Consider the following 12,094-nt stretch of genomic DNA (forward strand, 5'->3'; position numbering starts at 1 on the left):
GGATTATCTATCTCACCTCTTATATTGTGATTAATATTCTTATTCCATTAACCAAACCAACTCCAAAGGGATTTAAGTTACTTCATAAACATTATGTCGATACTACAAAGCTTTTTTTACATTACCAATAAATTTTGATAGGTTAGTTATCATTTTTTATAAATTGTCAATTAAAGTTTATTAGGAATTTTTTTTATAATCACCTAATAAACTCTTTCAAAGGTAACCTCATTCAAAGCTTGTTTCTTCATATTACCCTTCTTTGTCTCCTCCAACAAGTCCAACGCGACTTTCTTTAAAAGTTTATAACATAATTTCTAATTATCTACTCTCAATTTTCTACAACCATGTTTCTCTTTCCACAGAATATATAAATCCAAGCTTAGTCCCACAGTCCCAGTCTCACTCTGTTTTCCACTTTCTCTCACCCTTCAACAATGGCCACTTCCAATTCCACTTCCTCCATTTTCTTCCTTGTTCTGTTATTCGTCACAGCTCTTTCACGTACAACTCCAGATGCTTCAAGAACAACATTTCTTAGCGTTCCATCCTCCATTCAAAAAACCCTGAACCCGTTCTCAGTGGATTCATCTCAAGCTGTAAAATCACTAAAACAAGATGAAAATGTCATTTCTACGTCATCGTCTTCTTCGCTGAGTCTTCAACTGCATTCTCGAGTATCAGTACGTGGTACTTCACATAGAGATTACAACTCACTTACACTAGCTCGACTGGAGCGTGACTCAGCTCGAGTCAAATCGCTTCAAACTCGTGTAGATCTGGTTGTACAACGGATTACTAAATCGGATCTTAAACCGGTTGAAGTCGAGTTTCAAGCCGAGGAATTGGAAGGGCCGATTATTTCAGGGACTAGTCAAGGAAGCGGCGAGTATTTCTCACGAATTGGCATCGGTCACCCGCCAAATCAAGTTTATATGGTGCTCGATACTGGAAGTGACGTGAACTGGATCCAGTGTGCGCCTTGCGCTGATTGTTACCAGCAAGCCGATCCGATTTTTGAGCCGGCTTCGTCTTCTACATTTTCGCCGCTCACTTGTGATACAAAGCAGTGCCAATCGCTTGATGTTTCTGAATGTAGGAACGACACGTGCCTTTATGAGGTCTCCTACGGCGATGGCTCGTACACCGTTGGCGATTTTGTGACGGAAAGAGTTACCTTTGGAGGCTCTGCTTCGGTTGAGAATGTAGCTATCGGATGTGGACATAATAACGAAGGTTTATTCGTCGGCGCCGCTGGATTGTTAGGTCTCGGCGGCGGCGCGTTATCATTTCCTTCACAGATTAATGCTTCTTCTTTCTCTTATTGCTTAGTGGATCGTGACTCGGACTCGACGTCAACTCTCGAGTTCGGCGGAGTGATATCGCCAGACGCCGTGACTGCTCCGTTAATCCGGAATTCGAAGCTCGACACATTCTATTACCTGGAATTAACGGGACTCAGCGTCGCGGGGAATTTGCTTTCAGTTCCTCCGTCAGCTTTCAAAGTGAGCGATAACGGCGACGGCGGCGTGATTATCGATTCCGGAACGGCGGTGACCAGACTTCAGACAGACGTGTACAACACGCTCCGTGACGAGTTCGTGAAAGGAACGAGGCACTTGCCGTCAACTAACAGCGTGGCGTTATTCGACACATGCTATGATTTGAAATCGATGAAAAGCGTGGAAGTTCCAACGGTGTCGTTTCATTTCTCTAACGGGAAAGAGTTACCGTTACCGGCTAAAAATTACCTGATACCGGTTGATTCGTCGGGAACTTTCTGTTTCGCTTTTGCTCCAACGTCGTCATCGCTGTCAATTATCGGTAATGTTCAACAGCAGGGGACACGTGTCAGTTTCGACCTGAAAAACTCTCTCATTGGATTCTCTTCCAATAAATGTTAGTAACTAGTAATAGGTACTCCTAAATTATTTATTTCCTGTTTTACCCCTAGTTAGAAAGTTATTTTCCATTTAGACTAGTCGGGCCCACTTAGAATAAGTGTAACGTGAGAAGTGGGACCGGTTCAGTAGGGTGGGGGTGTGTGTTATTATTGCAATTTCAGTAGTGTGTTTTTTGTATAGTAAATTTATTGATAGTGTGAGGGGTATTAATGGCATTTGAAGCTGCTGATAATAGTACGTGATTAGTGTAGATTTGATTTGGTGAAGTAGGGATCATGGTTAAAGTTTATAACCTGGTCGATGCATGTTTTACACGTTGCTCAATGATTGGCTTTTAAGTAATTTTAATGCGCGATATATGGAAAATGAATCCACGCTATTGTTTATCTATTTTGCTTCGATTATCGTATAATCATGCTGTTATTGTTTTTCTTCCATGATTTTCATATTACTGTATTTTTTTAAACTATGTTGTGATTATGTTTTTTTAGCCGAGCAGTGGCCACCTATATCAAGGATGGTCAAGAATCAAAAAAATTACGCTATGTATATTAGTCAAATATTACTTATATATTATATTTTGAACATCCTTAATATAGTTGAGTGAGACAGTCCAGCCGTGTATGGTGTTTGTTTAGCCCATTTGCTTGTCATTTAAACATATGATTTATTTAACTCTTTTTCAATCTAATTATTTTTAAATAAAATAACTCGGTAGAATTTAAATTTATATAGAGACAAATAACTAATCTTAAAAGTAGTTTTTTTCTTGAACAAATTATATAATTTAAAAGTTAAGCTCTAAAAAATATATCTTCAACAAAAGCTCTCTACAGATTGACTCTCTCTTTCCTTTAATTTGTGCTTACTTTTATTAGTAAAATTTTTATTATTATCTTTTTTATGTTAATTTTGATTTATAAAATTATAGTTCGATTACATGTATTTTTATTGTTTAACTAAATATTACTTAGATTAATTTTAAAAATTTTGGTACACCAATCATCGACAAAAGAATTTATTGATTTGTTTAAAATTTGAACACCTGCAAGATTTCTGGCTACGTCACTAAAGCCGATGATCTATCGGAAATAATTTCTCTATCTCTACAAAATAGGGATAAAATATACATACACATTACCTTCCTTAACTTCATTTGTAAAATTATACTGAATTTGTGTTGTTTGAATCCGTGCAATGGTGTTGTGTTCATTTCACTTTAATTTGGTTGGTGCTATTGTAGGAGTTCCAAAAGTGATTTCTCCTCAATTCAAGGCACTGCTTTTTAACTTTGACAGAAGTTAATGCAAACTTTGTTGCATTTGTCTTCTTTGTTTTGCTTATTTTGATGCCTTTTCTTAAGGCTGGTTGATTACCTTTACCGTGTTTGAAGTCACGACGTTTTCTTTAAAAAAGAATTTCTATTACATAGAGATAGGGAAAAGAAAAAAATGGACAATTAGAAAATTAGCTTGACAATCTCTCCTGGTATTGCTAAGCTATAAACTTCTGTGACATTTTAACCTCACAACTTGATCTTAGTATTATAATTATTGAAAATTAGAATATTGGTCAAATATTTCTTTATCTTTCTGGGTCCCAAAATGAATGTAGGGTTCAAAATACGAGTCAACGCAATTTGTAAGTCACTTAAAATCTTTCCAATAAACGTAGTAAACTGTGCTGCATCAAACGGTAAAAATTGCATGGGCTCCAATTTAGTCGCCCTCATTTAATATATATCCATATTTTTAAAATTATTTAATATATACCCTAATTTTAACAACTTTAGATGCCTCCTCTTTTTCCTCCTGACCTATGCACTCCTTTCTTCCTCCTCTTCTTGCCTATCAAATTAACTTTTCAACCACTACTTTAATATATTCACTAATAAAATGTGAAGTCAAATTAACAACTTAACCTACATTTGATCAAATACTGTCATAAAATAACAAAACAAAGTATTGTTATTGTTCTCTATTTGAATTCAAAAACCCTGCCAACATAAGGTAAAACATAGGCTTCTGCAAATTTTACAATCCTTTATTTTGCAAGCTCGAGATACAAATCCAAATGCATCGAGAGCGCAACAGATACTCTCTAGTTCGTCTTGTTATGTGTTTATCTCATACTGAATATACAAAAGTTCCAAATCCAGTATGAAGAACATGAAGAATTCCCCATGAGGTAAAACCCGATGTGATGCCAAACCAGCTCTTAGTTACACTGAAAAGTTGATTTGTCCTGAAGTTTACACTAGAAATTGAAGAACTTCAGACTAATTTTTCTGAAGTTTGCCCTATGAAGTGAGGGGAAACTGAAGTTTGCCCTTGCACTATGAACTGAAGTTCCTGAAGTTTGCACTACAAATTAAAAAACTTCAGCCTAATTCGTCTGAAGTTTGCAATATGAAGTGAGGGGAAACTGAAGTTTGCCCTTCCACTATGGACTGAAGTTCCTGAAGTTTGCACTATAAATTGAAGAACTTTAGACTAATTTGTTTGAAGTTTGCACTATGAAGTGAGGGAAAACTGAAGTTTGCCCTTGCACTATGAACTGAAGTTCCTGAAGTTTGCACTACAAATTGAAGAACTTCAGACTAATTTGTCTGAAGTTTGCACTATGAAGTGAGGGGAAACTAAAGTTTTTTCTTGCACTATGAACTGAAGTTCTTGAAGTTTGTACTACAAATTGAAGAACTTCAGACTAATTTGTCTGAAATTTGTACTATGAAATGAGGGAAAACTGAAGTTTGCCCTTCCACTGTGAACTGAAGTTCTTGAGGGTAGGTGTACGCAGACCTTACCCCTACCCTGGGGTAGAGAGGCTGTTTCCAATAGACCCTCGGCATCCTTCCCTCCAAGAACTCCCCACCTTGATCTTGGGGTGACTCGAACTCACAACCTCTTGGTTGGAAGTGGAGGGTGCTTACCAATACTAATAATAATAATAATAATAATAATATTAATAATAATAATAATAACGAAGGCCAAATAGAAGAAACTAAAAGGAGAGCTGGCAAGCTATAACAAAATGACTGAATTGGACTTTTGAATTTCCCGAGCATGGATTGAATTTTTGGGCTCACTGGATCGCCTTTATAATACTTGTGAAAACTACAGAATCGTAGTTTCCAAAAATAACAGCTGGTAAAATATATATTTTTTGCATATTAATGTATAATATACATATCTTACACATAATCAATATATATTAATAGGCAAGTAGTATGGGCAAGTTACATATTTGAGATATTTACTGCTATAGAAACCTCCAGTCACTTTAATACTGTATACGGTCGAAACTGATTTCGGATTTCGTACGTCTGATCGAGATGGGAACATAATGGACCGAAGAAAGTCTTCGTAATATCGAGATGGGATCCGAAGAAGGCACAAACGAGCTTCAAGTTTCAGGAACATATCAAATACCGAGCTCGAAGTCATTATCGAGCTCGGGTCCGAATCGAACTATGATGAGATGTGATGGAATCGAGCTTAAGGACTAGAGGTCAACCAATACCGAGCCCGAGTCATTACCGGAGCTCAAACCCCGCATCGAGCTCTAAAACTAGAAACCGACCAATACTGAATCTGATCAAGATCGAGCGCATAGACAAGAGCTGTTGCAGCCGCACTAAGGGAGTAAATCTCAGCGGAAATTAAGGAAAAGCTTATTTATCATGGGTTCTCCACTATGTATTTTTAATTATATCTAAAGTAGGGTTCCCCCACTATAAAAGGGATGGCTATATTCATGTAAAAGACAAGTTTGGCATACATTGTAACTGAGATATCATACACTCATATATTGAAGAGTTATCTTTTTTTTTTTAGCTTCATAGATTGATTCATCTTGCTTAATCCATAAATCATTCTTTTTTCAACTTTGCTTATTTTTCTTTCTTTACAGTCAACACTCGATATTTCTATTTACTTTTACGATTTGTGTCAAGTTATACCACATACCCTTAGAACTACATACAAATTCAATTCTATCCGTTTTTCGGATAAATAGTTTGGCGCCCACCATAGAGCTAAGGATAACGGTGGTTATTTGATACGAATCTGCAAAACATGCCATTTTATGCTTGTTTTCGGAAGTATCTTTGATTTCGGATTAGCAACGACGAGCTATTAATTAAATGGCCTTACCTATCGACAACGAAGCTGGTCTTCAAGGCGAGAACAACAACTTGATGCCCACGACCGAAAGGCCGCTTGTCGACGTCGTTGGAGCTTGAGTCGAAGTGCCACTAAACATTAATTCGCATGTAGCCATTGAGGCAAACCTACATTATGAACCTGAAAATAGCATTCATGGCGGCACTCGATCTGCAGCTCGAGATACCTATAACGTCGAGGAAAACATCGTCAGCTTGCGTATGATTTTCGAAATGTTGCAAGCTCAACAAGCAGCAATAGCTCAGTTGGAAAGTCAAACCCAGATACCGAGAAGGCCGGAGCCCAGTCCACCCCGAGAAATCGCCCACAGAACAGAACCAGCTATACTAAGGTCAAATGAGCAAGAGTCGGGGACTAATCCCGAAATTGCTAAGATGTTTGAAGAACTGACCAAACGAATAGAATCAGGAGAAAGGAGGATCGAAGCAAACGACAAAAAGGTGAAAACATATAACTCCAGGGTTGATCAAATCCCGGGGGCACCACCAATATTGAAGGGCTTAGATTCCAAAAAATTCGTACAAAAGCCTTTTCCCCCAAGCGCGGCTCTTAAACCGATTCCAAAGAAATTCCGCATGCCCGAGATTCCTAAATATAATGGAACTACCGACCCCAACGAATATGTCACCTCTTACATATGTGCCATTAAAGGGAACGACCTAGAGGACGATGAAATCGAATCCGTATTATTGAAGAAATTCGATGAAACCTTGTCAAAGGGAGCAATGATAAGGTATCATAATTTACCATCTAATTCTATCGATTCTTTTGCTATGCTTGCAGATTCTTTCATAAAAGCGCACGCCGGGGCCATAAAGGTTGAGACCAGGAAGTCGGACCTATTCAAGGTAAGACAAAAGGATAACGAGATGATAAGGGAGTTCGTATCTCATTTTCAAATGGAACGAATGGATCTGCCACGAGTCACAGACGATTGGGCTGTTCAGGCTTTCACTCAAGGTTTGAACGAACGAAGCTTGACAGCTTCACGGGGGTTGAAGCATAACCTGATCGAGTATCTAGCTATTACTTGGGCCGAAGTGCATAATCGGTACCAGTCAAAAATTAGAGTCGAAGACGATAAGTTGGGTTTTGAACCCGCTGCTAGAAGGGAAATCAATCAAGAACAAGGTCCGATCAGGGACCGATACCGACCATATAGCGGAAAACACATGATCAATAAATTGAGACGTAACCATGGACAAGGTAATAAAAGGAGTGATCGAGGTCAAGGGTCTCGGGGGCTGATGAGCAGAAATGGGTTCGGCAGGCCTACCGGACCTAAGGAAGCACCACGGTTATCGGAGTATAACTTTAGCATCGATGCATCTGCCATCGTATCGGCTATCAGACGCATCAAAGAAACTAAATGGCCTCGACCCATGCAGACCGATCCTTCCCAGAGGAACCCCAATCAAATGTGCGAATATCATGGCACCCATGGCCATAGAACAAAAGATTGTAGGCAACTAAGAGAGGAGGTAGCCAGGTTATTCAACAAAGGGCACCTTCGAGAATATTTAAGCGACATGGCCAAAAACCATTTAAAAATAGGGATTTCGGTAAACAAAACGAACAGGAAGAACCGCAATACATCATCCACATGATCATCGGTGACGTCGATACCCCTCAAGGGCCAGTGCTTAAATGCACTAAGACATCGGTTATAAGAGAAAAGCGACATCGAACTCAAGATTACGCACCCATAGGAACCTTGTCCTTTAATGATGAAGGTGCAGAAGGAATCATGCAACCTCATAACGATGCACTGGTAATATTCGTACTTATGAATAAAACTAAAGTTAAGTGTGTGTTAATTGATCAAGGTAGCTCGGCCAACATTATTGGATCGAAGGTTGTAGAACAACTCAGTCTATAGGACCAGGTCGTATCCGCAACCATGGTTCTAAACGGATTCAACATGGCATGTGAAACCATCAAAGGCGAGATAATTCTGTCGATAAACGTGGCCGGGACCATCCAGGAAACGAAGTTCCACGTAATCGAAGGCGAAATGAGGTATAACGCCCTTTTTGGAAGGCCATGGATCCACAATATGAGAGCTGTACCTTCGACCCTCCACCAGGTTCTTAAATTCCCAACATCGGAGGGAGTCAAAACAGTGTACGGAGAATAACCGGCCGCAAGAAAAATGTTTGCCATCGAAGAAGCAATTCCGATATCCTCACCTTCGTCAACAAAGGGATCAAACTCAAAAAGGGGAATGAGATGCCAAATAGCAATCACAGACGTCAGTTTCAACCCAACTAGAAAATCAGAAGATTGACGAAGATGATGATCAAAGGATCCCTCAATCCTTCGTGGTCCCCGATGATTCCGACTCTACCCAATCAATGATTAGAGAACTAGAGCAAGTCATACTAATCGAGCATTTACCCGAACGAAAGGTATACCTGGGAACGGGATTAACCCCCGAACTCAGGAAAAGGCTTATTCAATTTCTTATCGATAACATAGATTGTTTTGCTTGGTCCCATTTAGATATAACAGGGATCCCACCGGATATAACGATGCATCGGCTAAGCCTGGACCCTAGGTTCAAATCGGTGAAGCAAAAGATAAGACCCCAGTCCGAGGTAAAACACATATTTATAAAGGACGAGGTAACTAAACTTCTCAAAATAGGGTCCATTCGGGAGGTGAAATACCCCGAATGGTTAGCCAATGTAGTTGTAGTCCCTAAAAAAGGGAACAAACTTAAAATGTGTGTAGATTATAAGGATTTAAACAAGGCGTGCCCCAAAGATTCTTTTTCGCTGCCCAACATCGATCGCATGATCGATGCCACAGTCGGTCACGAGATCCTTACTTTTCTCGATGCCTATTCCGGGTATAATCAAATCCAAATGAACCCGGAAGACCGGGAAAAAACTTCATTTGTCACCAAGAATGGAACATATTGTTATAATGTGATGCCCTTCGGGCTAAAAAATACAGGAGCTACTTATGAACGCCTAGTAAATAAAATATTCGAGGAATAAATAGGTAAATCAATGAAAGTTTATATTGATGACATGCTAGTTAAGTCCCTACGCGCAGAGGACCATTTGGCTCATTTGCAGGAACCATTCGAGATTTTAAGGAAATACAACATGAAGCTCAACCCCGAGAAATATGCTTTTGGAGTCGGTTCGGGCAAGTTCCTTAGCTTCATGGTATCGAATCGGGGGATCGAGATCAACCCCGATAAAATCAAGGCCATCGAAGATATCGCCGTCATGGACAATTTAAAAGTCATGCGGAGGCTAACGAGACAAATTGTTGCCTTAGGCCGATTTATTTCAAGGTCGTCGGATCGAGGTTACAGATTTTTCTCTCTACTCAAAAAGAAGAACAATATCGGCTGGACCCCGGAATGCCAACATGCATTAGAGAAATTGAAGCAATACCTATCGAGCCCACCGCTGCTTCACACTCCGAAGGCAGATGAGAAACTTTACTTGTACTTGGCGGTATCGGAAATAGCGATAAGTGGTGTCCTAGTTCGAGAAGAGCAAGGTACGCAATTTCCCGTTTATTATATAAGTCGAACCTTAGGGGAAGCAAAAATTAGATTTCCACACTTAGAGAAATTGGCACTAGCACTGATAAGCGCCTCTAAAAAGTTAAGACGATACTTTCAATGTCACCTCATATGCGTATTAACCACTTACCCACTTCGTAATATTTTACACAAGCTCGAACTATCAAGCTGATTGGCCAAATAGGCCATCGAACTCAGTGGGTACGATATCGAATATCAACCCCGGACGGCCATCAAGTCTCAAATTTTAGCGTTTTTATGGCCGATTTCACGCCAACCCTCGTACCCGAAGTTGAAAAAGAACTCTTATTGAAATCGGGTACATCATCGGGGGTATGGACCCTTTTCACGGACGGGGCTTCGAACGTGAAGGGGTCTGGGCTAGGCATCGTTTTAAAGCCGCCCACGGGTAACACTATTAGGCAATCTATCAAAACTACTAGGTTGATTAACAACGAGGCCGAGTATGAGGCCATGATTGTAGGTCTTGAGCTAGCTAAAAGCTTGGGAGCAGAAGTCATTGAAGCCAAGTGTGACTCTTTGCTGGTGGTAAATCAAGTAAGCAAAAACCTTTGTAGTTCGAGAGGATAGAATGCAAAGGTATTTAGACAAACTACAGGTAACTTTACACCATTTCAAAGAATAAACCTTACAACATGTACCTCGAGAACAAAACAGTGAGGGCGATGCACTTGCAAATTTGGGGTCATCGGTCGGGGAATATGAGATCAGCTCGGGGACTGTCGTTCAACTTTCGAGATTCGTGATCGAGGAAGGTCATGCCAAGATAAACTCTACAAGCTTAACTTGGGATTGGAGGAATAAGTGTATTGAATACGTGGAGAACGGAAAGCTCCCATCGGACCCTAAAAATTCGAGGGCTCTACGAACCAAAGTTGCTTGGTTCACATTGACTGCATATGGAAAACGGGACCGGATCCATGTTTTGATAATCCCGGTGGGTCCGAATCGAATTATGGGACTTGGGCGTATGCTCGGAATCGAATTCGGAGGTCCCTAACTCAAGCTATGAATTTTTGATGAAAATTAAAAGTCTGAAAATTAATTATTTTGAAGAATTGATTGATGTTTGGTGTTGTGAGTACCGGGTCCGTATTTTGGTTCTGGAGCCCAGTACAGGTTCATTATGATATTTAAGAATTGTCTATGAAATTTGGTGAGAAACGGAGTTGATTCGACATGATTCGGACGTCCAATTGAAAAAATAAAAATTTTAAAGTGTTCTTGAGAATTTAATTTGATTTGGTGCTAAATTCGGAGTTCTAGGCGTTATTTTGGCGATTTAATCGCGCGAGCAGGTCCGTATGATTTTTTAGACTTGTGTGCATATTTGGTTTGGAGCCCCGAGGGCTCGGGTGAGTTTCGGATAGGCCATGAGAAGTTTTGGACTTGGAAAAAATCTGGTTTTCTACAGATTTTGGTGTCTGGCATATCCTTCTTCGCGTTCGCGAAGGTCCTCTCGCAAACGCGAAGAGTAATCTGGTGAGGCTGAGAATTTTTCTTCGCGAACGCGAAGGCCTGGTCGCGAACGCAAAGTGATGGGGGATTTACCCTTCGCGAACGCGACCTGCTCATCGCGAACACGAAGCACTTGGGGACTTGGGGGAGGGTTGGTCGTTCCTTCATCGCGAACACGAGCAATGCCTAGCGAATGCGAAGTCCGGGGGGGAGTAACCATTGCGAACGCGAGTAGTGTCTCACGAACGCAAAAGCTTGGCAGCCAGTACTTTCGCGAACGCGGCAGTGCTCTTGCAAACACGATGAACACTGTCGCCCATCACTTAACAGAATCCAAAAACGGGATTTTAGCCAAAAACTCATTTTTCTCAAAAAACCAAATGGTGAGAGGCGATTTTTCAAGAGCCATTTCTTCCCCAAATTATTGGTAAGTGATTCTAAACCATTTTCTTTCAATTACCCATTACATTTCTTGAATTTGCAACCTAAAATCTAGAGTTTTCATGATAGAATTAGGGGTTAGGGTAGAAACTAGGGATTTCGGGAATTTGGGAATTTAGACCTCAATTTGAGGTCGGATTCCAAAACCAATTGTATATTCAGGCTCGGGGATGAATGGGTAAATAGATTTTGGTCCGAACCTTGGGTTTTGACCAAGCGGGCCCAGGGTCGATTTTTCGACTTTTTGGAAGAAAATTTGGGAAATTTAATTTATGCAATATAATTGATTCCTTTAGCAATATTTGATATTATTGAGTCATTTTTGAATAGATACGAGTGGTTTGGAGGTGAATTCCAAAGGAAAAGCTATGATTGAGAATTAAGTGGCTTTCGGAGCGAGGTAAGTGTTGTGTCTAACCCTGACTTGAGGGAATTAGGAACCTTAGATTACTTGCTAAGTGAAATTCATGTGAGCGGCGTATATGTGAGATGACGAGTACTTATGCGCCACCAATTTACCTGTTTTCCATGTTTCTCAGTTT

The 12,094-nt window shown here is 40.1% G+C and overlaps 1 protein-coding gene across 1 annotated transcript; it reads left to right on the top strand.

The window, feature by feature from the left end:
• The first annotated feature begins 324 nt into the window (after positions 1-324).
• On the top strand, positions 325-2,270 carry LOC104102670 (protein ASPARTIC PROTEASE IN GUARD CELL 1). Its single transcript, XM_009610449.4, has one exon. It carries the CDS (start codon positions 438-440, stop codon positions 1,902-1,904), a length of 1,467 nt encoding a protein of 488 aa, XP_009608744.1. The 5' UTR covers positions 325-437; the 3' UTR covers positions 1,905-2,270.
• The last annotated feature ends 9,824 nt before the right edge of the window (positions 2,271-12,094 follow it).

The sequence above is a fragment of the Nicotiana tomentosiformis genome, chromosome 10 (genome assembly GCF_000390325.3).
Source record: "Nicotiana tomentosiformis chromosome 10, ASM39032v3, whole genome shotgun sequence".
Classification (NCBI taxonomy): Eukaryota; Viridiplantae; Streptophyta; class Magnoliopsida; order Solanales; family Solanaceae; genus Nicotiana; species Nicotiana tomentosiformis.

Bases quoted from the DNA above. Each gene is read 5' to 3' on its own strand.
- LOC104102670 (XM_009610449.4), top strand. From the start codon at position 438: ATGGCCACTTCCAATTCCACTTCCTCCATTTTCTTCCTTGTTCTGTTA.